At 62.5% G+C, this 26,428-nt stretch overlaps 1 protein-coding gene across 9 annotated transcripts; it reads right to left on the bottom strand.

Moving 5' to 3' along the window:
- Nucleotides 1-1,673: 1,673 nt before the first annotated feature.
- On the bottom strand, nucleotides 1,674-26,399 carry SH2B2 (SH2B adaptor protein 2). 9 transcript variants are annotated; one of them, XM_044936127.2, is made up of 10 exons: nucleotides 25,527-26,399; nucleotides 12,972-13,705; nucleotides 9,572-9,673; nucleotides 7,906-7,997; nucleotides 6,493-6,584; nucleotides 6,226-6,384; nucleotides 5,206-5,414; nucleotides 3,423-3,449; nucleotides 2,949-3,120; nucleotides 1,674-2,200 (listed from the first exon to the last, which is right to left on the bottom strand). In XM_044936127.2, the coding sequence occupies exons 1-10, from the start codon at nucleotides 25,567-25,569 to the stop codon at nucleotides 1,854-1,856; spliced, it is 1,977 nt and encodes a 658-aa protein (XP_044792062.1). In that variant the 5' UTR covers nucleotides 25,570-26,399; the 3' UTR covers nucleotides 1,674-1,853. The 9 variants fall into 9 exon arrangements, with proteins under 9 accessions (XP_044792062.1, XP_044792063.1, XP_044792061.1 ...); XM_044936128.2 differs by lacking the exon at nucleotides 25,527-26,399 and adding an exon at nucleotides 23,505-23,740; XM_044936126.2 differs by lacking the exon at nucleotides 25,527-26,399 and adding an exon at nucleotides 22,711-23,496.
- Nucleotides 26,400-26,428: the final 29 nt, after the last annotated feature.

The following is a 26,428-nucleotide window of genomic DNA, read 5'->3' as shown; positions in this document are numbered from 1 at the left end:
CCCCAGCGTCCCACCGAGTCTGGGCTTTCTGGAAGGACCACTTTGAGTGACAGGCCTGAAGGTCTCACCCTGGAGGTCACACTGTGGAGAGCGCCCCTCTTTTCTCTTGACCTCTTGGTGCCGGGCCTCCATGCCACACCCCTTGGAGGGCCCTGGGTGATGGCTGTCATCTTTTCCACCGTTCTCCCCTGAATCCACTTTAACCTTGGGGACACCTTAGGAACAGTGCCTGTCATCCATACTGAGTGGGCACAGACCGTTTCCCCCTGTTTCATGCTCTGGGCCCCCGTTTCAGCTTTTGGTGCTTTTTGCTTACTCCCCGGCCCAGATTCCTGCTTTGAGTTCTCAGCTGGTAGATCGTTTCAGGAAGGGGGGACAGACGGCTGAAGAATGGCAGACCACACATTCAAGTCTCCATTCTGCCCATGAGGTCACCTCCAAACCCTTCCACTGAGGCAGCAAGGATGAAGCCTCAGGCTTGGGGGTGATGTCTGGGGCTCACCCGTTTTGCCAGGGGGGAGACACCAGCTGATGGAGAGGCAGATGGCAGCCAGACAGAGCTCTCACCAGCCCCCTGTCCTCTGTCCAGCCTGAGCCTCACCCCAAACCCCGGCTCTGTGGGATGGCGGCTTGCACTTGGCCTGGTGTAGACCCCAACCCACCAGGGCCCAGGGCAAAAGCACAGACAGGTTCCAGCCACAAGGATGGGGACGCCAGAAGCTGAGTTACAGGCTGTTCTGAGCACCAGCCTGGTACTCCCTCACCGTGGTGGCAGCAGGGGTGAAGCCAGGTCACTTCCTGGTCATCGTGGGAGTCGGGACTGGGTAACTCAGGCAGCAAAGCTCTGGGTGCCCTCCGGGGCGCTGTAGCCCCGCATATGGGGGAGGGCTTGCAGGGGCGGTCCCAGGAGGATGAACTGTCTGGGGCTCTGAGATGCATACCGATGCAGGCCCTACAGGAGCGCTCCTGGGCAGAGGGACCATGGGTCTGTGGCCCCAGGGGGGAGGCTGAGTTTGTACGGGGGGAGGGGGTGAGGGCTTTGGCTCAGCAGGAACAAGATCCTTCTCAGGAGAACTACTGCCCGAGGGTGGGGTGCTGGGACCTGGAGCTGGCCGGGTCTCCAGGTGGGAGCCACAGCTGGACCTCCACCTGCAGGGGAGAGTGGGGTCAGAGGCTCTCTGGGCCAGCTGCAAGTTTGAATCTAGATCAAAGGTGGAGAAACCCAGCCTCTCAAACTGCCCAGTCCCCCAGTGGGATGGTGCGGAGGATTCCTGTTCACACTGCCAGGACCTCAGTGAGGAAGCCAAGGTCCCGGTCCTTCTCCTCTCCAGGGTCCCGCTCTCACCCGGCCCTACTGTGTCACTCCTCATCTTTCCTCTGCCCTCCCCACCTCCCATTCTTACCCCCAAAGCTCAACTCCACCTTCTGGCCCAGCTCTGCCAAAGCCCCCTCCCCAATCCCTGTGGGTTTCTTGGGCCCAGCGCTTTATTTCTGCACCTTTCAGGTACTGCCGCCGCTTGTCTACTAGTCTCACTCGCCCAAAGGGGAGGCCGGGCACCCTGAGACACAGCTGAGTGGCGGAGGCTCCCCAGGGAGTCGGTGTGCGGCGCCCCCTCCTCCCCGCCAGGCCCAGGAGGAGCGGGGACCCAGGCAAGGACGACAGGAGAGCCAGGTGCAGTCCCTAAAACAGGCTCTTTAATAACATTATGTCTTCACTGAAGAGCTTCGCTTTTCCCACCCAGCGCCGGGCGGGGCGGGGGGCCGGAAGGGGCTGGCTTTGGACGCCCGTGGGCCATCGCCCGTGGCCGGGGGCGGGTCCGGTGGTCCCAGGGCCTTGGCGTAGGCGCGCCCGCCTAGTAGAAGGAGTACTGGTTCTCCACGGCGCGAGTGTGGCCCCGGGCGCCCTCGCCTGACCCGGCCTCGGGGGGCTCTTCGGCGCCCCCGCCCGCCGCCTCCAGCAGGCGCTCGGCGCTGTTGCTGCGGCTGCGGGCGCTCAGCGGGCCCTCGGCGGCGGGGCGGGGGGCGCCGGGCACCGAAGCGGCCGAAGACGACGAGGCGGACGAGGACGAGGCGCCGCCGGCCTCCGAGGGCGAGGCGGGCGGGCAAGCTGCCGCGGCGAGGCTGGAGAAGTAGTGCTGGCCTGCCGACTCGCTCCAGCAGGCAGGCGGTGGGGGCGCGGCGCTGGGCGAGGGCCCCGGGTCTGGAACGGGAGACCGCGGGCGTCAGGGCCGAGCCCGAGTCCTCCCTCCTTCCACGCACCGCCCTCTCCCCCGCCCCAGCACCGTGCAGGCAGGGGCCAGCGCCCCAGGAACGGGTGACCTAGCATCACACAGGGAGGCTCAGACCCCAAATCCCGCGCCCCTAGTTCCAGCCCACCTCCTAGAGAAAGTCTTGGGTATAGGCGGCTGTGGCTCAGACGATAAAAAAAACTGCCTGCAAATGCAGGAGACCCGGGTTCGATCCCTGGGTCGGGAGGATCCTCTGGAGGGCTGGCAACCCCACTCCAGTATTCTCGCCTGGAGTATCCCATGGACAGAGGAGCCTGGCGGGCCTCAGTCCACAGGGTCACAAAGAGTCGGACACGATTGACACTTTCCATTTTTCGTAGGTGCGGCGGACATACCAACGCGCAACCCGCGGGCCCCGCACCTTCACCCACCCCTACCAGGCTGCCTTCCTTAGCCCTCGGCGCTCAGCCCCTCCCGTGCGGGATCTAAGGGACTCCACCCACTCCCGGGATGCCCGCGGGCGCCCCCTTCCGCCCGCCAGGAATTTACTCCAGACACGGATCCGCTGGGACTCTCTCTTTCCCACCCATCAGGATGGTCCAGGTGGTTTACAACAGGTACCAGACCTGGCTGGTGCTCATCCCGCGGGGGCCAGCAGGGTGACGCCCTCCCCCACTGCCCACCCGTCCGTCTGCGCGGGCCGGGTTAGGGGTGTCTTACCGGGTGGGGGGCCCTGGGCCCGCACATAGCTGCGTAGGGTGATGTCGGCAGAGCCCCCGGACTCCAGCGGGATGGGGTGGGTGTGGAAGTGGCGGAGCATGTCAAGCACAGACTGGAACCACAGGTGCTGCACGTGGCACTGCCCGTGGCCGTTCAAGGACAGGCGCAGGTGCTGTGGGCAGAGATGGGCGTGGTCAGTGGAGGGGAGGGAGGGGTGTCTTGGACCCGCCCCCTGATTGGCAAGTGCCTTTGAAGGTCAGGGGTAGGGCCAGGTCTCACAGGGGCCGTATGGGGGTGGTGTCAGAGCAAGGGCCTCTCACCCCGGAGCCCCGTCTCCGGAAGGGGAGGGTCACGCCGGTGGCGGGTCACGCGGGTGGCGGGGATGGGCATGAGGATAACAGAGCCGGGCGAGGGCTGGAGGGGGAATGCATTCGTCCCTATCCCGAGAGCACCAGCGTCAGGGCCTTCACGCACCCCGTCCATCCCTAGTCTCCAGAGGCCCTAGAAGGTAGAGATGCCGTGTTTTGTTTGTATTCGTTGAGCAGTTGTGTCTGACTCTTTGTGACCCCAAGGTCTGTAGCTGGGAGGCTCCTCTGTCCACGGGATTCTCCAGGCAAAATGCTCGAGTAGGGTAGCCATTCCCTTTTCCAGAGGATCTTCCCGACCCAGCGATGGAACCTGGGTCTCCTGCATTGCAGGTGGATTCTTTACTGTCTGAGCCATCAGGGAAGCCCAGAGATTCCGTGTTAGAGATGGGGAAACTGAGGCACAGGCGGGAGGGACTCACCCACAGCCACTGGCATAGAGCTAAGAAGAGAACTCATGTTGGGGTGACTTGCCCAGCCCAGCTAGGGGTCTGCTGTCCGTCCCTGCCCAGCTAAGGTCCAGGCTGGAAGCAACCCCAGGCTGACTGGGGGGGGTGGGGGGCGTGGCCACAGGTGTCACTCATCCAAGCTGTCAAGGAGGAGCCCGGGGAACTGGGCCCACCTGGGCCAGGCACCGCAGGGAGGGGGGGGGCGCCCAGGCCTGTGGTCTTGAGTGGTGGGTGAGCCACAGGGCTCTTGACTTCAGTCCTTTTTGCTCCGTATGTATCCCACACGGGGAAGAGTGGCTGTCCCTGGGGTGTGTGTGGCAAGAAGGAGGGTGACAGGAGGGTTTCAGGGTGTGCCTGCGATGGGGAGCTAGCCTGGGCACCTACAAACAGGAGAGAGAAGCCCTGGCAGGGAAAGAAGTGTTCCATGGTGGGGCTGATGCTGCCCAGAGAGCCAGGGGTCGTGGGGGGCGGTCTGAGCCGGGCCAGCCCAGGCTTGGGACGCTGGCCCAGTGCAGGCCCGGAGCGGGAGTCCTGGGGTGCCCCCTCCTCTGGCGGGGACTGACGGGAACCCGTGTCCTGGGAGGAGCCAGGGCTGGGTCTGTTTCCTTATCGGAAACTTGAGGAGAGGGGGGTTGAGGTTCCTGCCCACTCTAACCACCCCCGCCCCCTCAACAGTCACTGGACTTGCTGTCGTGTTTCCCTTTGCGCCTTAGGTATTATCAGCACACAGGGCGCTTCCTCGAGAGCCCGCCATCTGGGCTTGGCCCTGTCCTGTCTGGCCTACCCTTTCACTTGTCGTCACCTCAAGGATTCCCCATCCATCGTCAAGGTCCTTTCCTACTCTGGCTGGTGGGGCTGGTGGGGTCAGGAGCCTCCTGGTGCCCTCTGCCCCCCAAAGCCCTCCTCCTGCCTGGTTCTCTGGGGCCCACTGTGTGGTTCCCTTCCACACCCCCGGCCTGGTCTGAGCACAAGCCTGGCTCAGATTAGCGCTCAGGAGGGGCTGGTGAACTGTGCTGAGCAGAGAAGAAGAGGGCCTGTGTGGGGTTGGGGGGTGCTGGTTGACCCCAGCCCCTGTACCCAGGTGGCTCCAGGTGGAGACCCTCAGAAGCCCCAGTGCTACGTGATCCCCAATGCATAGGGTCAAAGCCAGACTCTCAGAAGGGCCCAGCCTCCTGTGGGTTCAGCCACAGGCAGGACCCCATCGGCTCGTGGAGACACCACGGCTGGGTCAGCCTGCAGCCCCTCAGGGAGATGCAGGAGGGAGGCGTGCGCTCAGCACAGGCAGGAGCAGGCCTGGCCCGTGGGAAGCCATGCTGCCCCCACCCCCAGGGAGCCTACTGCCCGGCAGGGGTGCAGCCTTGGGGCCACCCCCACCCCCACCACCGACCCCGGGCTGGAGGCTTCCCCTGTGTGTGCCCCCACAGCACCCCTTTGCCAACTTGCCTTGGCCTTGCCCTGGAAGTTGAAGGTCAGCACATACTCCCCGGGCCGGGTCTCACTCTGGCGGATCACGAAGAGGCCATGGTTCCGGGGCCCGCCCGCCAGCACCAGCTGAGCTGCCTTGACCCGTGACAGTGTCCCATGGAACCAGGGGTAGTCGGAGAGCTCCAGCTCAGCCTCGGCCTGGGCCTCTGGCTCTGCTGCCTCCTCTGCTGCAGAGGAGGGCAGAGTGAGGGGTGTGGGGATGGAGGGGCCACAGGAAGGAGAACAGGGATGGGTCATCTTGATCAGCTTGTTGGGTTTTTGCAGGTAAGATGCTCTTTGAATAACTGAGAACTAGGCAGGGAGCGGACCCGGCCCACTAAATGTGTGAGGTAAACCGAGGCACAGAGAGGAGAAAATGATAGCCTAACAGAGGGTAGATTTAAACTGACAAGTCTGGTTTAGCAAATAGCTTAATGATGAGAATGTATCAAATGAGGGAACAGGAGCCTCTTGTCTCATTAATAGCAACAGGGCCAATGGTTTCTGTTCTCACTCAAGATATATTAAATGTCCTTGCACTTCATGAACCAGTAACTAAAGTCCTCAATAGCCCCAGCTGGTGCAGACTTCAGGCTATCTGCTTATATGTATAACATCAGAAGATGCTTATTTCACAATCACTGAGCAGTTTTTTCTCTGAAAAAAATTGGTGGGGTTGCTTAATTTCCTGGGGTCACTCTCTTAGGTCAGCAACAAACTTGGGAACAAATCAAGTGTCTTTGTCCCCATCCCCCTGGTTCTGACCCTTGGTACCCCTTTCCGTGAGTATTTTCAACCGAAACTGGGGCCCATGGGAGGGGTCAGGCTCCCAGCCCGGCCTGCAAAAGCCAAAACTACCGAGTTGCTGTGCAAAGGGCCCGGGGGTTGAAAGGTCACAGCTTTGGAGGCTCACGAAGGGCTTGGGAGGGGCCTGTGGGTGCCTGTGGGCTGGGCAGGGGCCCCAGGAGGGGGGCAGGAAGAGGGAGGGCCCCATTGCACCTGTGCGGTTGCTGCCGCTGGCGCCTGGGGACTCCAGGGTCTCCAGGAAGGTCTCCAGCGGGACGTGGACCAGGGAATCGCCAACGGCCTCTCGAGCGCGGCTGTGTGGGGCTGTCACCACGGCTGCCGTTGTGTCTGGGGGCCGGGGCAGGTCCACTGCTGGAGAAGCGGCAGGTTAGAAACATGCGTGTCTGTCTGGCCACCTTGGAGCGACCGCAGTCTCCAGCCCTGCCCTCCACTGCTCCAGCCAGCTCTGTGCCCACCTACCCTCCGTCAGGAGCTCACAGCTGCAGGAGGCCACGCGGCTGGCCAGACAGCCTCCCCGGGCACAGGATGGCTCCGTGTCTTCCTCGCTGTCCCTGCGAAGGCAAGAAAGCCCAACTGTGTTCGGCCGTGCGACTCGGACCCTGACCGCGGTCTGCTCATGGAGCCAGGCAGAGGCTGACTGTCCCGCGGCCAGCATCTGCTCTGTCTGGCTCCCCTGGGTCCCTCTGCCTCCATGTCCCTGCGATCACACCCTCAGCTTGCTCAGTGGCCACCACGTGAGTGACTGGGCCATATGGACAGGTCTCCAAGTGCGTGCAGCCCTCCCTGAGGTCACACGACCCCCTACCCGCTAACCCCCAAAAGGGGCTGGTCTCCTCTGAGGATCCCACGGAGGACCCCGTCTGGGGGCGGGACACGGGGGGGGGGCGGGGCCTGGGCCGGCCCCTCCCCTCCCCCGGGCCTTTGTCTCCCCATCTGTGGCGGCTCTGAAACACCCGCAAAGTGAGGTTCACCTTCACGGGGGTGAGGCAGAGAGTGTGCGGAGCAGATGGCTGGGAGGGTGGCAGGGGAGGGATTAGAACCACTTCGGGGATGTGGGGGGGGGGCGGGGGGCGCCTGGGAGGCTCTCAGGACTTTAATTGTGCTTCCTTAAATGAAGCTGTTAATTAGCAAGCAACAGCCCCTCCCCCTGGGCTTGGCTCACTCCATTAGCCAGAGGAGCCGCTGCCAACGGCTCGGCCGGTGCCCTGCCCGCCTCTCCTAGTCCTGGGCTGGGGAACCTCTCCCGGATGGCGCAGCCGGCCTCCCTGCTGTCCTTCTGCCCCCCGGTTTATTACTAGCCATGGCTCCCCGCTGCCCAGACCCACCCGCTTTCCCGGGCTAAAGGCCCGGCCTCATTAGTTCTAACTCCAGCCACCCGAGGGTGCTGACATTCCCCGCGGGTCCCAGGCCCCCGCGCTCCTCCACTGCCCTCCTCCGCCCCCAGCCCTCTCTGCCTGGCCCAGGTCCCCCTTTCTTTAAGCCTCAGAGAAAGGGCTCCTCTACCAGTACAGCTTCTCTGAACCTCAGGACTGGACTAGGGGGCCTCCCCTTTGGTCCTCCATCCCTGGCCCTTTGGGTTCACCGTCACTACCATCTATCTAACTCCTCATGGTTTCAGCCTCCCCTGAATGAAGATGATTCAACTGCCCTCCAGGCCTCGGGACCCTGAACCTACAGAGCCTGCTGGGAGTGGGGGTGTGTGGGGACAGGGAGGGTCCCGGCCAGCACCCACCTGTATTGGACTGCTGTGAGAAGGGCCCATTTCTCAAGCTCAGCTCCTGCCCTCACCAGAAAGGTGCTCCCCATGAAGGCTCCAGCCAGGGCACAGCCCCGTAGGCCCCCCACCCCGTCTACCCGTCCCAGGGGTCTCACCCGGGGTCTACGCAGCCCTGGATGTCAGCCACCCACGAGTGCTTCTGCAGGGAGTCGATGGTCTCCAGGATGTACTCTGCTCCATTCTCTACCTGGGGAGGGGGGCGTCGAGAGTCCAGAGGTTCATCCCACTCCCGGGGGGAGCTCGCTGGTCTGAGCAGCTGGGAAGACAGTGGGGGTCCCCAGCAGAGGGCAGCCCACGCAGGCAGCAGCCCCTCCCCCTGGGCCCACCGCCGGAAATCACCGGGATGACTGAGGTCATCCTCAGGCCCTGCGGATGCAGCCCCCGAGGAGGCCGTGCTAGGTAAGGGCTGGGGTGGGGGTGGGAGAAGGGCATCATAACCCTCAGTCTGGGGGGGGCCAGCAGGCCCAGCCTTGAGTGGTGGGGCTTGCCTGCCTTTGCACCTGGAACTCTGCCTCTGCGGCTACGCCCCAGGGATAAGCAGCCTCCGGAAGGGAAGCGAGGAGGAGAAAGCCCAACCCAGAGGGTGATCAGGCACACACACTATCTGATAAACTCTTCCCAACAGCCGCAGGAGAGAGAGGTGACACTTTCCCCATTGTACAGATGGGAAGACTGAGGTTCAGAGAGGTCCGCTAACTGGCTCAGTCACACGAGCACTCAGTGGTGGCGTTGGGACCTGAACCCAGGTCTCTAATGCCAAGGCCTGGCCTCTGAGTTTCTTGTTTAGTAAAGGGCAGTGGGATTCCCATCCCATCAGAGCTCGGAACTGACTTCCACCCTGCTCTGAACTGATGGGGAACTGAGGCCCAGAGCGGGCCCGGCAGGTGGGCGCCGTGACCTCAGGACTCCTGAGCCTACTGAGACACAGAGGCCACCCGGCTGTCACAGGTAAGGCCAGCAGATGAGAGAGCCAGGCAGGGAGGGGCCATGTCCTCAGCCCCCAGACTGGGTGACTCAGGGTCTGGGGTTGGCAAATGTTTGTTAAATGAATACAGGAGTTCATGACTAAACAAACAGGGCCGAGTAAGAACATAAACCCAACTGGGCCCCTGGAGAGGAGGCGGGGTGGCGGGGGGGTGGGGGTGGGGTGGGGCGCCCCTCCATGCAGCTTCGGGTGGGTGGAACCAGGCCTCCTTGGGGACTTGGCCTCACAAACACCCTCTGATTCTCCAACGAGGCTCGGGGCCACAGCCCTGGCAGCCCAGAGCTGTGTCCTCAGCAACCCGAGCAGGCCACCCCGGCGAAGCGGGGCCTGGGAAAAGGACGGGCAGCCCCCAGGCTCACTGGGGTGCCTCCCTGGCCACCCTCAGGGCCTTTGTGTCCGTGGTGGGGCCGGTCGGGTTCCCACACTCCAGTGCTGGGGACAGGGGCATTTGCATAACTGCTGCAGGCTGGCTACCAGTTCCTGCCTGTGGGGTGGATGCGGGTGGCGGGACTCCAGTGGGGGAAGGGGCGGGAGGGGGGAAGTGAAACTCAGGTCCTTCCCCCAGCCCAGGAGGAAATGGGAATGGGGACCCACATGGTGGACGACACCTGGGCCACTTGTCTCTGGAGCTCGGGCCAGGATTCACGTCCTAGCTTGACATCTGTGGAGGGTCCTGGGACCCCCACCCCCCAATCTGGGATTCCCTGCTCCTACCCTGCTGCTGGCCCTTCACCCTCACCCCCACGGGGGTCTTCAGGGCCAGGGGTGGGGCTCACCTTGAGCACGAACGTGTTGTCCTTCTCCGGCATCTCCAGGGGCATGGTGGTACGGACCTCGATGATGGCCGACAGGGGGATGCTGACTTTGGGCCTGGAGGCCTGGGAGGCCAGACGAAGGGCGGTGAGACAGTGGCCCCAGGGCCTCCTGAAGTCCTCTCTCACCTCCCCCGCTCTCAGAGGTCAGAGCCGCCCCAGCTTAGGATGCCAGGCAGCCCTCCGGTGGAGGTGTCCCAATCCCCATTTCACAGGTGGGTAAGTTGAGGGTGTTCCTGGGAACTGGAGGGACCACCTCACATAGTCACACAGCAAGTCAGGGACAGAGCTGGGATGGACATGGGTCTCCCACCTCCAAGCTCTGAGTGGGGGCGAGCTCTGCTCCAGCCACCCTTCCGCCCAGCACACCCACCAGATCTGTGGTTTTTACATTTTTCACCTTGACATATAGTAAGAAATATATTTGACATGGTGACCCAGTACACACACCTAGGTAAAAATATCTCTGAAACACACATTTCACCAGATAATATTTACTCTGTGTGTGATGGAGTGTGACACTTTCTATTCTAGTTCATTAAAAAAAAAAATAAATGCTCGTCTCCTCCTTCAGATTAGATTTACCGCAGTACAGGGTTGGAGACCCTGATGCAGAACGGGATTCCTGGAATTGGGCAGGGCCGTGTCTCCAGGTAGAAGAAAAGAGGCCAGTGTGGGATTTGACAGAGGTAAGCTGGCAGGACTCTCCAGGAGGGCCGCTCTGTGCCTGCCCCCCCCACTCTGCCCCAGAGTTCCTGGCCCTGGCCTGAAGGCCCCCGGGCTGGCTTGAGACTGAGATTCCTGGCAGAGCTTGAGCTCTGGGACAGGGACTTTCTTAGGAGGAAAGGGAAGGGCCCCACGTTGAGTGGGCAGGCGGGTGGGGGTTCCTGGCAGCACTGGCTGCCATCCAGCGGGCGTCAGGCTGGGCTCAGGGTGGTGACTGCGGGTTTACTGACCACGGCAGGCCCTTGTGCCAGCCAGCCAGGCGGGGCCTGTGGTCCTGGATCGGGTAGAACAGACAGGTCCACAGAGAAGAGCCAGACGGGGCTCCCGCTGGCCAGAGGCGCTGGATCCTCTGCCTGGCCTTGGAGGCCCATCTGCCTCTCCCTTTGCTCCGGCTCACTGTTCCCAATTGCGTGGTTGGAACTATCAGCCTGTTTCATGCCCCAAGTGAAACTGTTAACTGCTCAGTCGTGTCTGACTCTGCGACCCCATGGACTGTAGCCCACCAGGCTCCTCCATCCATGGGATTTCCCAGGCAAGAATACTGGAGTGGGTTGCCATCTCCTTCTCCACTGATGACCCCAGGCCTTGGCTTATGCAGCCGGAGTCTCCAGCAATGTCTGTCCTGGGGTCCTGTCCACTGGTCAACACTTAGGCAGCCTAGGCTTCTTCTCCTCGGGGCCCCCAGAGCATCCTGCACTAACTCCATTGAGATTGGCCCTCCAGCCCAGCAAGTAACAGCTTCTTGGTGGTTCCCCGATGGCAGGGGGCCAGCATCATTGCTTCCTGGGGCCTGGCCTAGGGCTATGAGGGGACCTGGGGTCCAGGAGACTTTTCTTGCAGGGCGGGTGAGGGGGCTGGAGGTCTGACACATGGTGCCATATGAAAGGGCACTCTGAGGGTTCCGGAAACAATCCCTGAGCCTGTAGACCCCAAGCCCCCATCAGCTCCAAGGGTGCAGCTAGGCCTCCAGGGGCAAGAGAAGGAAGAGCTCTGGACCATGGGTGGGTGAACAGGACTCAAAGGCGGGAGGAGTGTCAGCCGGGGCTTCCCGTGGGGCACATACATCCTAGATCAACCTCATCTGGGAAATGGGATCTGACCCCTCGCCAAGCCTGCTCCCCCTTCCCACGAAGTCGCTCTTGAATTTGCAAACATTTGCATGAAAAACGGAGGGTCTGAGGCCAAATCAGGGGGTAGGAACCCACTGGCCTTTCTCAGAGGTTGGGAAGGTGATTGCTCAGAGGTTGGGAAAGTGGCCCCCCAGGAACCCTGCTCTCTGCCAGCGGTGAGCGGTGGGCTCAGGAGGGGCTCACACAGGGGGCACCAGCTGTTACATCCCCTCCCTCGAGGGCAGCTATTTTCAGCCGGGCAGCTGCGGCTGCCACTCAGGGCACAGAGGCGCTCAAGCCCTGCCCTGTGGGTGACCCTGAGCAAGTCCCATCCCGCTTCCCACCCTCACTGGACCTTGGTCTCCCTGTCTGACGAGCGGTGGCCTCGGGCTTAGTGGTCTGTGATTCTCTCAGGGACCTAAAGGTGGGGCCTGGGCAGGCAGAAAGCCCTTGGGAAGTCTGGGGGGTCCTGGGACTTGGAGAGAGCGCTTCAGAGAGTGTGTCCCCCTAGGAAATCACCTCTCCTATGGCTCATGGGCCCCAGACCTTGGGGACCCCACCCCATCCACCTCCAAGGGGAGAGAGGAAAGGAGGAGGATGGGGAGTATAGACAGACAGGGAGGTGGGGAAGGAGGCCAGGCTCAGGGTGACTAAAGGCCCTGGGGACAGGGTGGGCCCAGGGGTGGGTGGGGGCCCTGGGCGGTTCTGGGGCTGCCGAACCAGCACACGCTCCCGCCTCCCAGCTCCTTTCGTTCCCAGGACCACCGGGGTGATGGGTATAATTAACTCAGCTCTGCCACCCACCAGCTCTGTGACTCTGGGCCGGCCACACCCCCTCCCTGAGTTTTCCTTTCTCTTCTGTGACCTGGGGACCATTGATGCCCACCTTGCTGGGGTCCTGGGAGGATGATGGCCCTCAGAAAGCGGGCACTATGGTTAGTTATTCCCTCCTTCCAAACGAGGCAGGTTTGCCCCCTCTTCCCCCTGCCTGCCCCAGGAGACCCAAAGCTGCCCCTAGAGCTCTGATGGTGACCCCCAGGAGGAGGGGAGGGCGTGGTGCACTCAGGTGAGCAAGATGCTGCTAAAGGCAAGAAACAGCTTTTGAAACCTGGGCCAGAAGGGAGCCACCTGGGCCGGGGCTGGGCTGGAGCCTGGCCGTCAGGCAGATGTCTACTGAGCCCGACTGCAGACCTCCAGCAGGCCCCGAGCATGCCAATGTCACTCCTTGCCTGCCTCTCTGGGGAGGCTCCAGCCACCCAGCGGTTCCAGGTGAGGAAGACAGGAGTCCAGGCAGCCAGGCTCTCCCGTACCCCGCCCCCCGCCCAGAACAGTACCCAGAACCCCTTCTGTAGCCAGAGGGTCTTTCTGACCCCTCGTAGGCTTGAGGGATGACTTGTGGGGCGGTGGGCCCGGACTCCAATCTCCTGACCTGGAATACTCCATTTTGCCAACCAGCTAAGACCGAGGGGTGCTGGAAGCCTGGTCCTCCACGATCCCCTCTCCCAGGGCAAAGGGGCTGGGCAACTCACCTTGGGCGGCACGAAGAACTCCAGGCGGAAGCGCTCGCCCGCCACCGCCCTGCGCAGGAGCAGGCGACACTTCTGCCACTGGGCGGCGCCCCCGGGGCCCGAGGCCGCGTCGTCGGCCACCATGAAGCGCAGCGCGCCCTCGCGCTGGATGTCCACCAGCTCCACCTTGGCCGCCAGCGTCCGCGACAGCCGCAGGCGCCGCATCCACTTGTCGCGCGGCTCGGCCGGGGGCTCGGCGGCGCCGGGCTCGGGGGAGGCGCGCCGGTGCCACATGTCGCGCACGCCGTCCACCACGCACAGGCTCATGTTGCGCAGCGAGAAGCCCTTGCGGACGCGAGCCTTGGCCGCCGCGGTCCCCGACACGTCCTCCGAGCTCCGCGAGTGACCGTAGGGCGCGGCCTTGAGCGCCGGGGGCCCCGCGGGCCCGGGCTCCATGGCGTCCGGGGGCTCGGCCGCCCCTCGCGGCGGCGCCGGCCCGGCCACCAGCACTCGGCGCACCTCCTCGCTGAACACGTCCAGGAAGTTGGCGGCGAAGTGGCGGGAGAAGGAGGCGCCGGCGTCGGGCGTGTCGTAGGCCGGGTTGTCCCGCAGGAAGCGGCAGAACTTGTGCGCGAAGTCCACGGCGGCCGCCTGCGCGTGCAGCTCGCAGAACTGCCGCCAGTCCGGGACCGGCACCGGGACCGGGACCGGGGCGGCACCATTCATGGCTCCCGTCCCATCGCAGCCCCCGGAGGCTGCGGGCGAGAGGAGCCGGTGAGTCAACTCCCCACCCCTGGATCGGAGCGCCCACCTGCTCCCGCTTCCCCGGGAAGGTGTGCAGCCGCCTTTCTGGCAGTGCCAGTGTGTGAGGACAACCGGGGAGGTGGGACATGTGTCTGCAGGAGGGAGGGGGACCATGCCCCCCTCCATTCACTCTCTTCAAACAGCAGTCTCAGGGAACCCCAAGGTCATTCCTAGGTCTAGGGCAGGAGGCCGTGATGACAGGTGCTTTCAAGTGGGGTCCCTAATGAGCCTCCAGCGATCCTCTTCTGAGGGTCCCGGAAGTTTGGAGGACGGGAAAAAGTCATGTGCAACCCTCTTGGCTCTGCCCTTGAAACTTGCCAAGAACACCACTCCTCCTCCACTCACTACCATCCAGGCTGCTGTCCCGGGACCCAGGCAACCCCTTTTCGACCAGCAGTACCTTAGCAGCCTCTTCACTGCCCTCCCTCCGCACCCCTCTCTGGAAATTGATCTTATTCCCCATAGCCTGTTCTCCACCCAGAAACCCAGTCATCATTTCTAAAGACAGATCAGGCCCTCCCCTGCTCAGAACCCTGCAATGGCTCCCAATCCACTCAGAGTAAAAGCCACTGGCCCCCACACCTCCCGTGACCTGCCTCCATCCGACTCCCACAACTCTACCTGTTGCCCTCTGCTCAGGTCCCACCCGAGTCCCACCCCAGGGCCTCTGCACTTGCGATTTTCTCTTGAATGTGCCTGGAATGTCCTTTCCCTCACACTGCCTCATGTCCTCCAGGTTTCTGCTCAAATACCATCTTGCCCCATAGCTTTCCTTGACCCCCACTCTATTAGAACAAGAAGGTCTCAGGACTTCCCTGGTGGTCCAGTGTTAAGACCTCATCCTCCCTCTGCAGGAAGTGTGGGCTGGATCCCTGGTCAGGGAACTGGGATCCTGCGTGCTTACTTTTTGGCACAGTGTGTATCCCCATCTCATACTGTTTATCCACTTGCTTGGTTGTGCTGTCTCCCAGGCACCACACCCTCGCCTGGAAATGACGCCTCCACAGGGCAGCAGTCTGGACGTCTTCTAAGCGGCTGCGTCCCCAGTGTTGGGCAGGTGGCAGGCGCTCAGTAGACACTGCATGGACGGGTGGATGCGTGTGTGCAACACACCAGGCGTGTCACAGCCATCACTGCCCAAGCCCTCACACGGGGCCAGAGAACACACAGCTTGTTAGTGACAAGTCTGGGATTCTCACGCCGACTCAGAGACTTCGAGGGTCACCTCCCAGTGTGGATCCAGTATGACTATCTTTTCATACTGGCCTGGAAGGTGCTGCCTCTTTATACTTCTTACCATTATGGTGGACTGACTACCTTCTCTGATTGTTCCCTCCAGTGTGTGTGTGTGTGCGCGCGCGTGTATGCATGCGCGCTCAGTTGTGTCTGCCTCTTACGACCCCATGGACTGTAGCCAGCTCTGTCCATTGGATTTCCCAGGCCAGCATACTGGAGTGGGTAGCCATTCCCTCCTCTAGGGGATCTTCCCAATCCAGGGATTGAACTTGGGTCTCCTGCATTGCAGGCAGATTCTTTACCATCTGAGCCACGAGGGAAGCCCTGTTTCCTCCTGAACCCCATCCAAATTGGACCTTCTTGAAGAGGCCTGAATCTGGGAATCCCAGCTTCCACCTCCTGTCTCCAGGCCCCTCCACCCTTCCTCACTCAGGATCGCCAGACTGCATGGTGCGTGACTAGTCATCAGGGGGCCCTGCCTCCTCATCCCCCAAGTGGCACCCCTCCTAGGGGCACAGGCCATTCATTCTGTTTATGCTTCTCCCCACTGCAACAGGCCAGGGTGAAAATTACTGGAGAAAAAGTGGGGCGATGTGGACCTGCCCTGTTTGGGGGTGCCGGTGGATGCAAGGGGAACTGAGATGGAGGGGTCGTGCCCTCACATGTCTTCCCCAGGATCCCCACGATTCCTGGCCTGGCCCTTCCCTCACAGCTCCTGGGAGCACCGTCTCATCTGTCCTCTGGGATTCAAGTTGTGTAATTAAATGCCGGGTAAAAATAGCTCCCCCACTTCTGTGAGATCATCCGCAGGGCCTCTGTGCCACAGGGCACCGGGGGATTCCCTCTCACCTGGGGGGCAACCTCGGCCTTCGACCTGCACTCAGTAACCACAGCACAGCCCTGGGGGAGGCAACAGAGCAAGGTAGCTCTCCCCACAGGGTGCATCGATATTCCTGTTCCGCTGCAACCACCAAGGAGGGTCAGACCAGGTGAGAGGGCAGCCTGGGAGGGGCTCGCCCCTTAGACGGCAGCAGGTGAGGATGCCGTCCACCTGCTCACGGGGCAGGTGGGGGTGGGGAGGAAGCCGGTCCCACTGCGAGCTCAGCTCAGGCATCGATCCCCGTCCCCCCCACCCCCTTCCGGCTGGCCCAGAGTCCTCTTAGCAAGGAGATGGGCGAGTGCAGGGACAGGAGCTGCAGAAGAGGCTCTCGAGATGGGGAGGGGGCCCAGCTAGGCCTCACTGGAGGCAGGGGCGGGACTCAGAGAGGAGTCTGCCAAGGACAGGGGGCGATGGCCGTGCCCTGGGCAGGGACTGGCCTGGGAAGCACTGAGACTGGCCCTGCCTTGCCTTCCCCCACTCTCCGCCCCAACCACTTGCTGGCAGCTCAGGAGCCCGTGGGCCCGATGCCCGGACCAGCAGCCCTCGATGTCCCCTGGGTCCAGCAGGGGCTACGCAGAAGTGACAGGGGTGGTACAGCCAGGGGTAAAAGCCACGGGCAGCGGGCCAGCAGGGAGCCCTGGTGCTAGTTACAGGCATGGCTCCCTGTGAAAGGGAGGCTGCAAGCCACAAGGAAGAGGGCTCAGTGCCAGCAGGGACACTGGAGCACTGTCCCCAACTGCCTGGGGGCCCAGACAGGCAGACACCAAGTGCCGCGACTGCTCAACTGGGCTCCAGGCCTGACATCTTTGCTCTCTGGGTGAGGGCTGCTGACCTCACCTCTAACCTCTGGGCCTGTTTCCTCACTTTAAGAGTGAGGATGAGGGACTTTCCTGGCACCTTAGTGGTTAAGACTCTGCCTTCCAATGCAGAGGACGCGGGTTTGATCCCTGGTCGGGGAACTAAGATCCCATATGCTGCTGGGTTTCCCTGATGGCTCAGAGGTAAAGAATCCACCAGCAATGCAGGTTCAATCCCGGGGTCGTGAAGATCCCCTGGAGAACATGGCAACCCATTCGAGTATTCTTGCCTGGAGAATTCCATGGACAGAGGAGCCTGGTGGGCTACAGTCCATGGGGTCGCAAAGAATCGGACACGACTGAGCAGCTGAGCACTCATGCATGCTATGGGGCAACTAAGCCATGAGAGAGCCCCACATGCCACGACTAAGACCCGACGCAATCAAATAAATATTTTTAAAAAAAATGAGCCTGAGGGACTGCCCTTCACTGGAAGGACAGCGTAGGAGGTGGTCTCTGCAGTGTTCCGATCCCTGTGTCCCTGTAGGCAGGGCTGGGGCTCCCTTCACCCCTGGGTGGAGCCAGGAGGTAGTCTCCAGGGACCCGCCAGGGTGACTCCCAGTCAGTCATTCTGGAGGGGACCACAGGCCCAGGGGTGCGAAAAGCAGAGCTTCAGGGGGAGGGGACGCCAGAGGTCCCAGAAGCAGGGTGGGCGCCATCACCGGCCCCCACGGTCTGGGCTGGTGGGGAAGGTTTATGGGTTGAAGCCAGCGGGCCCAGGGCTCCCCCTTCTCCAGAAGCTGTATGGGAATTCCCTCCTCCGTCTCTGCCTGCATGGCTTTCCAGCCGGCTGGACCTTCTGCCTCACTCGGCTGACTATTCAAATTCTGCCCCCTCTCCGGGCTGTGTAAAAACCCTCTCCTGTTCCAGGAAGCCTTCCCAGACACTAGCCCTTCCACCCTGCGCTCCCACGGTCCCCTTGGTTCTCAGCCCTCTTGCTTCCATGAGCAGGGTCCCCCTTCTCCCCCTTTTATGGCCCCAGGGAACCAGAAGAAACTTGCCCGGTCAGCTTGGGACAACCACGGGCTGGGCAGCGGGAGATCCAGGCTGTGTCTCAGGCCAGGCCCTGTGTCTCCCGAGCACTTGGCTACCCATCCATAAAGTGGGATGCAGGAGCAGTGGCCTCCAGGGGCCCTGACTGTCGTGACCCTTGACCCTGAAGCCCAGGGTCCCACAGTCCCTGCAGGGGTGGGACCAGGGACAGGCAGGAGGTTGTCACACCTTCATGGGCTTCTCCTATGAGGACTGGGAAGGGAGTCCCACCCTGCCTGGTCTGGGCATCAGGCGGTGGCCCCCACCCCCCCAGGGGCCCTGTGTGGGCAGACCACCTTCCCCAATCCATCGCCCTGGGTTTTTTTCCAGGTCCAGCCAGGCTGTCTGGCCTCCCCTCCTGGAAAAAATGTTTTCTGTTCCCGTCATGCCAGGGCTGGAGGGCGATGGGATGGGGGGCTTCAGGGAGGCAGGGCAGGGCAGGGGTGGGCGGGGAGGGGAAGCCTAATCACGTCCCTGCCTGGTGCCTTTCCAAGCCGTGGACTCTCCTCACCCCTCTGCCAAGAACCCAAATGGGAGAATCCCCCAACCCCCACCCCGGTTAGATGCTGGGGAGAGGGGGCGGCTGGCCTTCCGGTGGTAAAAATAGCGCTGACAATTGGAAAAGGAAAAAAAAAAAGAAAGCCAGCCGTCAGCCCCCAGTGGCACGCAGTTCCGGACCCCTTGGCCAGGTCATTCCTTAAAATATTAATGAGGCGGCCTAGCCACCCCGCTAATGGGCTGGCGACCAATCGATCGACCGTGCGGTGGGCAGCAGCCTGGAGAGCGGGGAGGCACCAGCAGGGCCCAGGGCCACACTTGCGGGGGAGGGAGTGTTCCTGGGAGCCCCAGCTGGAGCTGGCCTCCCTACTGCCCGAGACCCCCGAGGAAGGGATGGCAGCCCTGCAGAGCAAACCAGCCACCCAGCACCCAGCAAGGCTGCCTCCTAGGCAGGGGGCAGGGCCTGAGTGGCACCCTTCCTCTGTGCTCTGTTCTGGGCTGGGCAGTGCCCGCCCCGCCCCCTGCTGTGAACCACACACAGTAGGGAAACCGAGGCCTCCTCCTGGGGCGCCCCCAACACAAGAGGAGGAGACAGGGTCTCCCTTGGCTGCTCCCAGCCTTCCAGGAAGCCGGCCCCAACAATGCTCACTGGTGTCCTGTCCTCTGGGCATCTCCGGACCTGGCCCGGCCCAGCTGACTGTGCATTTTACCACCAAGGCTCCTTCCAGCTGCCTTCGTGGCCTCCTGGGTCCGTATCCCCCAGCCCGCTGTCTGCACCCCGTCCCCTGCAGCACAGACAACCTTTGGGCCCTCAGAAGGTGCCCCACAGGGCAGGCTCTGAACCAAGGTCTCCTTCGAGAGGGAGGTGCGGCTGAAAGTCCCAGACCTTCCCCACCCAGAATACCTGTGCTGACCTGTGACCCTGGCAGGAGACAGAAGTGGGCATGATTTCTGGTCTTAATGCTCTTGACTGGGTGGGGACTTTGCTGCAGAGTGGGTGTGGGGAGGAGGCTGCTCTGATTAGTGACACGCAGGGACAGGTGCGGATTAAGAGCCCTCTTAATACGCTACCCCCGTATGTGTGTGTGTGGGGGGAGAGGGGAGCAGCACGGGACTCAGGTGGTCCTGGCTTTTCCGAGCATCAGTTTCCATAGCTGTAAAGTGCATGCTCGCCCATGCAGACCTGCCTGCTCCTGGTCCAAGGCCGGTGCCAAGGAGTGTCTCAGAGAGGTGGCTGTTAAAAGCCCTGTGCCATCAGGCCTGCCACACAACTCCCAGCCTTTGCCATCATGGAACCAGGGAAGCCCTTCCGCTGAGCCTCCAGGATGTCACCAATGCCCCTGACCTTGACAAGTGTTGCTGGCTCTGGGACCTGCAGACCCCCGGTCCTAGGGGACCCCCAGAGCTGCAGCCGACAGCTGCTCGCATCACAGGGGCCCCGTGGCCGGGGCATCTCCCCTCCTCCACATCTGACTGTTTGACACGTGGGACAGTGGAGTGGTTAAAAGCCTGAGATCTGGAGCCAGACTGGCTGGGTTTGAATCCTAGCTCCTCTGCTTCTGCGCTGTGTGACTCAGCCTCTGGGGGACCTCAGTTTCCTCATCCGTCAAATCAGTGGGTAAAACAGCTCTGACTTCAAAGGGCCGTTATGAGGATTAAATAGGCAGTTTTTTAAAAAAAATCAAAGCTCCTCTGCTTCTACTTCCTAAATGTCTTGTGTTCATTCCCTCTTTTCCTCCCACTCCTCTGGGCAGAAGATTTCTCCCGAACCTCCTTGTTTCTCCAGATCGCCACCTGCCCCTCCCCCCCAGCCCCTGACTAATCCAGGCTCCACAGGGGGCCAAGGTCATCTTCCTAGGCCGGGACCCACATCCATCGGGGCTATGCCCCTGCCCTCACGTCCTCCTCCCTGCCAGGAAGGGAGGATTCTCCCATCACACAAATGAGGAAGTGAGGTTCTGGGAAGGGAGGTGACTGGTCCCCCATTCCCAGATGTACCCTGGACTCCCCTGTGGGTTGGGAGCCATGCTGGTGGGTCCAGGGCCCCAGATGGGTGAAAGGAGTCATGTAGAGTCAAGTTCAGGTCTGTCTCTTTCTACAGCACATGCTGCTCCCAACAGGGCCCTGTCCCTGGGGAGCCCTCACCCTGAGGGCACAATAGGGGAACCCAGGCCCCGCCCTGGGAAAGAAGGTGGCCATTCTGACTCCTGGAGAGGGGGGCAGGGGAAGCCAGGGCTGGGCCCTGCAGGAAGCCAGTGTCAGAGGAGCAGGGAGTGGGATCCAGGACAAGAAGCTGTGTCAGGGCCTGGGGGCTTAGGAGGGGAGTCTATCCTCCTTCAGGAGTGCCTGGTGCTGGACAGTTCCTGGACTGGCTCTGGATGTGGAGAGCAGGCTGGGATGGCTCTAGCTGCACGGGCCCTGCCCTCCTGGGGGTGTGGAGCAGACGCACCAACCCCTCTCCAGCCCTGGCCTGGGCCCCACAGTCTCTCCTCTCCCAGTGATAGGGATCTCACCTAGGGCCCGATTCACACCCCTCCCAGACCTCCCTGGGCAGTGGCCCAGCCCCTGAAATCTGCCGGACACCCCCTTCAACCCTCACCACTTAGCCCACCAGTCTGCCTTCTGGCTTTATCATGACACACACACTGGTGGCCCCTGAGACCTCAGCACCTCCCTCGATCGAGTATCCCAGACCCCTGGGTACTGCAGAGGCTTATAGAGCTTCCCCGGGCATCTGGGCAACAGATCTCCCAGCCTGGCTCATCTCCAGGCACCTCAAACTCACCACCTCCAAGTTCTAATACATCCTCTTCCTCCAACCCCTGCTTGTCCACTGCTTGGGGTCTCAACGTGCAGCCCAGCATCTCCTCATCTGCTCCTCTACCCCAGTAGCTGATGGGGCCCCGAGCCCAAGAAGCCTCTTTTGTCTCTGCCTGACCCCCCCATCCCTCCACAACACCGTATGGCGGTGCCCTGTCCTCTCCACCAGACCGTGAGCCCCAGCTGGGTGTCACACCCGGCCCGAGGCCGGCCCTCGACACAGAGGGTCGCAAGTTTCGGGAGAATGGAGCCCAGACCGGAGGAGCCCAAAGATGCTGTACTCCCACACATCACACATCACTCTGCCCAAAAACAGGTGTGGCCATGACCTCCCCTAGATATTGAAGAGTCACCCTGCTGTCCCCTGGGACAGAGCTCAGCCATTAAAACAGACCCACCCAGGTGAGGCGGGGGAAGAGAAACCTCCCCAGTTCCCAAAGCGGCCATCGCCTCTGCAGTCCTACTCAGATAGTGAAGGAGCAGGAACCGAGGCAGGCCCTAAGACTGGACCTTTGAATGCCATGGGGACAGCAGGCAGGAGGCCCAAGGTCCCTCAACCCCCAATTTCCTACAACCCAGAATAGACAGGCAGTGCAAGGGGTAGGAACCGGATTCTCGTCAGAGAGGTGGTTTGGAAGCTTGGCTTACTGGTTGAGTGACTTTGGGCAAATCATTTCACTTCCTTGAATCTGTTTCCTTCTCTGCAACATGGGGATAATAATAGTACCAAGCCCCAGGGTTGTTGTGAAGATTACATGAGAAACAGCACAGACGCCCTCAGCCAGCAGCAGTCAGCTCGAAACCAACCGCTCAGCCCTGGGACTGGGGTGGGAGGGCTCCACCAGGGTGGGGGGTGGGGTCCCACCTCCCAGGGAAGTTCACCCTTTTGTGTGTTCTCCGTAGGAGACCCACAAAGCAGGGAGGAGGGGGTTAGAAAAAATTTTAAACAGGTTTTTTTCAGAGTAAGGGTAAGAAGAAAAGCACATGCATTAACTCTTGATCTCTTAGACCCATTCAGTTATCCCGCATGAGAATCTCCTGCCCATTCTCACTCACGCCCTCTAGAGGGGGAGAGGAGTGGAGGGAGGCGGCTGGTGGGAATCTGTCGCCCAAACCCCACAAACACCCTGAACCCCACTTCTGCCCCCCACTGCCAGACCTCCCCCAAAGTTCTTAGAGCGGATAGGTTCCAGGTCACTCCCAGTCAACTGGCCTCCTGGATGGAGCAGGGAGGCCAGGATGGAAGAGATCTGTTCAAAATTGGGGGCAGGGATGGGAGGGTTCAGATCATCCCCCCACACCCCCCGCAACAGAGGCAGCCAAAGCCTCTTAGGATAACCACCCCCTGGCTCCTCCGACCCTCTCAGGGGTGCCCATTCACCCCATGCTCAGCGACCTGTGTTGGGGGGGCAACTTCTGCTAGTCACCCAGCAAGGAGGGAGGCACCACCACCCCCATTTACTGGGTATATGATGGAGGCTCAAAGGGCAGACGGTGGAGGGTTCACTCCAGGTTTGACTCCCAGCCCCAAGGCTCTCCCCTGCAACAACTGGCTTATCTTTGTTCCCGGGTCACTCTCGAGGCTGTCGAGTCCGCTCTGCGCGGTTCTGGAGGGGTCCCAGTCATTGCAGACCTCTCCCCGCTGAAGACAGCACTTCGTGGGCCGCTGGGGTCCCCGCCTCTGCCGGGTCTCGGCCCGCTGGCTGGCGCGGTGCCGGGCCCCGCGCCGCCCGCAGGTTCATCAATGGCGAGGCCGGAGGGCCTGAATGGAGGGCACGAACCCGCCCCTTCTTAAAGGAGCCGGCCTCTCCGGCGCCCGCAGCGATCCTCCCCACACTACCGACGGCTGCCGGAGAGCTCCTGGGGTGGGCGGGTCGGGAGCCGAGACCGTGAGAAAGAAGGCCTGGGCCAGATGGAGGGCGTGCCGGCCGGGGGACGCCGATCTGGACAGGGTCCCTCCTGTGTCCCGCACCCTCATTTCAGGTCGGCCTTTCCCCCGCCCCCGCGGCCTAGGGAAGAGACCCCCAGCGCCCCGCCCTCCACCCCAAGCCCTGGCCAGAGACCCCCTCTTCCAGGGGGCCCACCGAGCTCGCCCACCACCGGGCCTCGGCCCTGGGAAGGGGCGGGGGGCGCAGCTGCTCCGGAGGCGGCTCGGCCCCTCCCGCCACTCCCGCCCAGCCTGGGCTGGTGGCGGGTGGAGCGCCGGGGGGATGGGGGTCTAGAAGCCGATCTCCGCCTGGGGCGCATCTCCTCCGTCGCTCTCCCTCCCACCCGCGCACACAAAGACAACACGCGCGGACTGGAGCGCGTGGGGCCGCGCTCCCCGGAGCAGCGGTGCGCACACAACACGCTCGCCCTCAGGGACCGACCGGGTTCAGAGTGATGGACTGGTGGGACGAGGGAACTGGGAGGACAAGCAGGCCGTACCTACAGGCGCGCAGCTGCGGCCGAGCGGGCCGGGGCGCCGGCGGAGCGCTGCCCGGACCGCGGCCGGCCTCCCGGGGCCCGGCGGCTCATGGCCCGCGGCGGGTTTAGGCTCCCTCCGGGCGGGAGCTGGCGTTGGCGGCGGCTCCTCCCTCCGTCGTCCACAACCTCGAAGGCTCGTGCGCTCCTCGCTGGCCCGGCGCGGCCCCGGCTTGGCTGTCTTGGCGGCGGAGCTCCGCGCGCTCCGAGCTCAGCCCCGCGCGGTGCGCGCGCCCCCCAGTTCCCGCTCCTGCCCTCCTCCCGTGCGGCGCGCGCCCTCCCGGCCCCACCCCCGCCGCTAGCTCCGCCCCCTCCTGCGGCGCCGGCCCCGCCCCCGCCGCGCCCCCCGCCCTCCCCGGAGCCTGTTCGGCGCCCGCAGCTGCTGCTCGCTGCCTCCGGTGGCGGCGGCTGGGCTGACGAGCCGTGGGGCCCAGAGGGGTTAGGAACTGGCCTGCAGCCGCCCCATTCGGGGCGAGCGTCTGCCGCTGCTCTTCTTCGCGGAGCGGGTTCCGGGCCAGGCGCCGAGGTCCACCACGCCCCGAGCGGAGGCGTCCCGGGGAGTCCGGGATGGTGGCCCCGGGAGCGCGGCCGGTGGGGGCCGGCTGGGTGGCCTGAGTAAGTGGAGTGTCTGGGGCGTGGGCGCTCCTCGGGGACGGGCGCCCGGCGGGGACCCGGGACCCTCCGGCGTGGGGACAATGGGAGTCTCGAGAAAGCCCAGATGTCGCAACGGGGGGAAGTCGAAGTCTGGTTCTCATAAATCCGGACGGCGAGCACCACGCCCCCTCCCCTCAGCGCTTTCAGTGCCGGAAATTGCCCAGGGCAACGGGGCAGAGAAAACCTAAGCAGGGTTCCCACCTCCCCATCTTCACAGTCATGGGGACACTGACGCCACACAGGGAGGGAGGTCTTCAGAGGTCACACACGGGGCTGATGGGGGCGGGGCGGAGACACAGCCCTGTCTTCCTCACTCCTAGTTGGTTCTGCAGCCCACCAAACCTAGGGCGTAAGTTACTGCAGATCTCAGTCTGGATAAAAAAACAAAGACTGCTGCTGGCTTTGCAAAAACTTGTGGACTGACTGCTGGTGAGCTGGGAGCCTCCAGGAGGCTTCCTAGAAGAGCCAGAGGGGCTCCTTCTGGCCTGGAAGGCGCCCAGGAGGAGCAGAAGGGCATCAGGGTGAGAAGTATGGAAGCCGGCTCAGAGATCAGACGTAGGGCTTGCTCCTTGGGGCGCGGGGCTCCTCCTCCCTTCTTACCCGCACCCCAGGCCCTCAGCCCCCACTGCCAGTAGGTCTCCGTCTCCCGGCCCTTGCTAAGCCTCTGCAGCCCCACGTCTGGCTGTTCTGTGATCTGCCGTGGTCTCCCAGGAGCTATGGCTGGGAGCTGCCTCCATCTGTTACCCACCCCCACCCACGTTGACCTCTGACCTTTGTAGAGAGCCCTTTAACCTTTCCCAAAGCCGTTTCACATCTCTGATTTCCCAGGATGCAGAAGAGGCAAAGAAGGGTTTTTATCCCAGTCTTGAGGATGAAAAGGGTGGGGCCTCAAGAGGAGCCATGGGTTGGTGAAGATGGAGACTGGCACCAAGGCCTCGCCTCCTGCCCTCCTGCCCGCCAGCCCTGGGTTCCCTCCACAGTGGCGCTAAAGCAAGGCAGGCCTGGTCTAATGCCCTGGTACCTGGCCCCTACCCTTCCATATGCAGACTGGCCGCTATCTCGCCAGGACCTGCCTAGCAAACCCTTGAAGGCTTAGGCATAATGCAGACCAGCCATCCTTGAGCTACACGGAGGCCTGGACATCCGGCTGGGATTTGAACCTTTGAATGGGGCTGGAAGGGGTGTGGGAGTAAGGCGGTGGATGGGAGGGTGACTGCCTGAAGAGTGGTAAAGAGGGAGGGAGGCTCCACACTGGGCGGCCTGGCTGAGGACCCCACCCTCCTGGGAGGTGAGAGAGCCTGCCCCCCACCCCACCCCCCACCCAGAACTAACCTGGTTTGGAGTGCTGGGCTGAGCTCCACTGGTGGCCAGTCATTGGCCAGGGAGGGTCGTGGAGTGTGGAGCCCTAGGCAGGACAATAGCGCTGATACCCAGGGAGGAGGAAGTGAGGGGGACTCCGACCTACAAGAAGGAACTGGTGGGAGAAGTGGAAGTGGCTGGGGCGGGGAAAGAAGGTGGGGGTGTGTGTGTGATTAGCCAAGATTAGCTTTGTCCTGGGACAGGAATGAGGGTCAGGGAAGAGAGGTCCATCTAGGGTCCCCAAGGGTGGGGAGTTCTGGGGCCTTTGAGAAAGTCCTGATGGGGGAAGTGATGGGCGCTGGGGGTGGGACCCCAAAGGGGAGCCCCTGGAGGTACAGACTCTGGAGCTTTCAGGGCTAAAACTCAGACAGGGGTCACACAGGGGCCTCTGGCCTGGTGGACTGCAGGGTGTGGAACCAGCCTCATGGGTTGCCTGGTCAGTGGGATAAACGCCAACCATCACACACCAAGAGGAAGCCCTCGGTGTGGGTGGGTGGAAGGGGGCCTTCACCAGTGGGGCTGGCCTGGAGGCCAGGTGGCTCAGAACCTGTGACTCAGGGGTGTCCCCTAGGCTGGTCCAGGGGACGTGATGGGCGCTGGCAGGCAGGGCTCAAGGGAAAGGGACAGAGAGCCTGGCTCCAGCGTACACAGAAAGGGAAGCAGGGAGTCCCCAGGAGCTGACATCACACATCCTACCGCAGCCTGACAAGCAGATTTGAAAAAGCAATGGATGTCTCTCTTTGGTTGGGTTGTCTGCTCAAGGGAACTCAGACACTGTGGGTTTGGGTTTCACCAAAGCTCTGGACCCACTCAGGGAATCTCGAGGATGAGAAAAGGGGGTGAGGCCTCCCCGTGTGAGGGACCGTGCCCCACGC

Source organism: Bubalus bubalis, chromosome 24 (assembly GCF_019923935.1).
Source record: "Bubalus bubalis isolate 160015118507 breed Murrah chromosome 24, NDDB_SH_1, whole genome shotgun sequence".
Classification (NCBI taxonomy): Eukaryota; Metazoa; Chordata; class Mammalia; order Artiodactyla; family Bovidae; genus Bubalus; species Bubalus bubalis.
The sequence above is the reverse complement of the archived record's forward strand: the minus strand, read 5'-3'. Positions and strand labels throughout refer to the sequence as shown.

What these genes read in the sequence shown, in the direction of transcription:
- SH2B2 (XM_044936121.2), bottom strand. Translation starts at nt 13,880, where the DNA reads ATGGAGGGGGGCATGGTCCCCCTCCCTCCTGCAGACACATGTCCCACC. An exon ending in ACAACACGTTCGTGCTCAAG is followed by an intron (nt 7,998 to 9,571) that starts GTGAGCCCCACC and finishes CCCCCTCCCCAG; the next exon opens with GTAGAGAATGGAGCAGAGTA. An exon ending in GGAGACTAGGGATGGACGGG is followed by an intron (nt 3,121 to 3,422) that starts GTGCGTGAAGGC and finishes CTCTGCCCACAG; the next exon opens with CACCTGCGCCTGTCCTTGAA.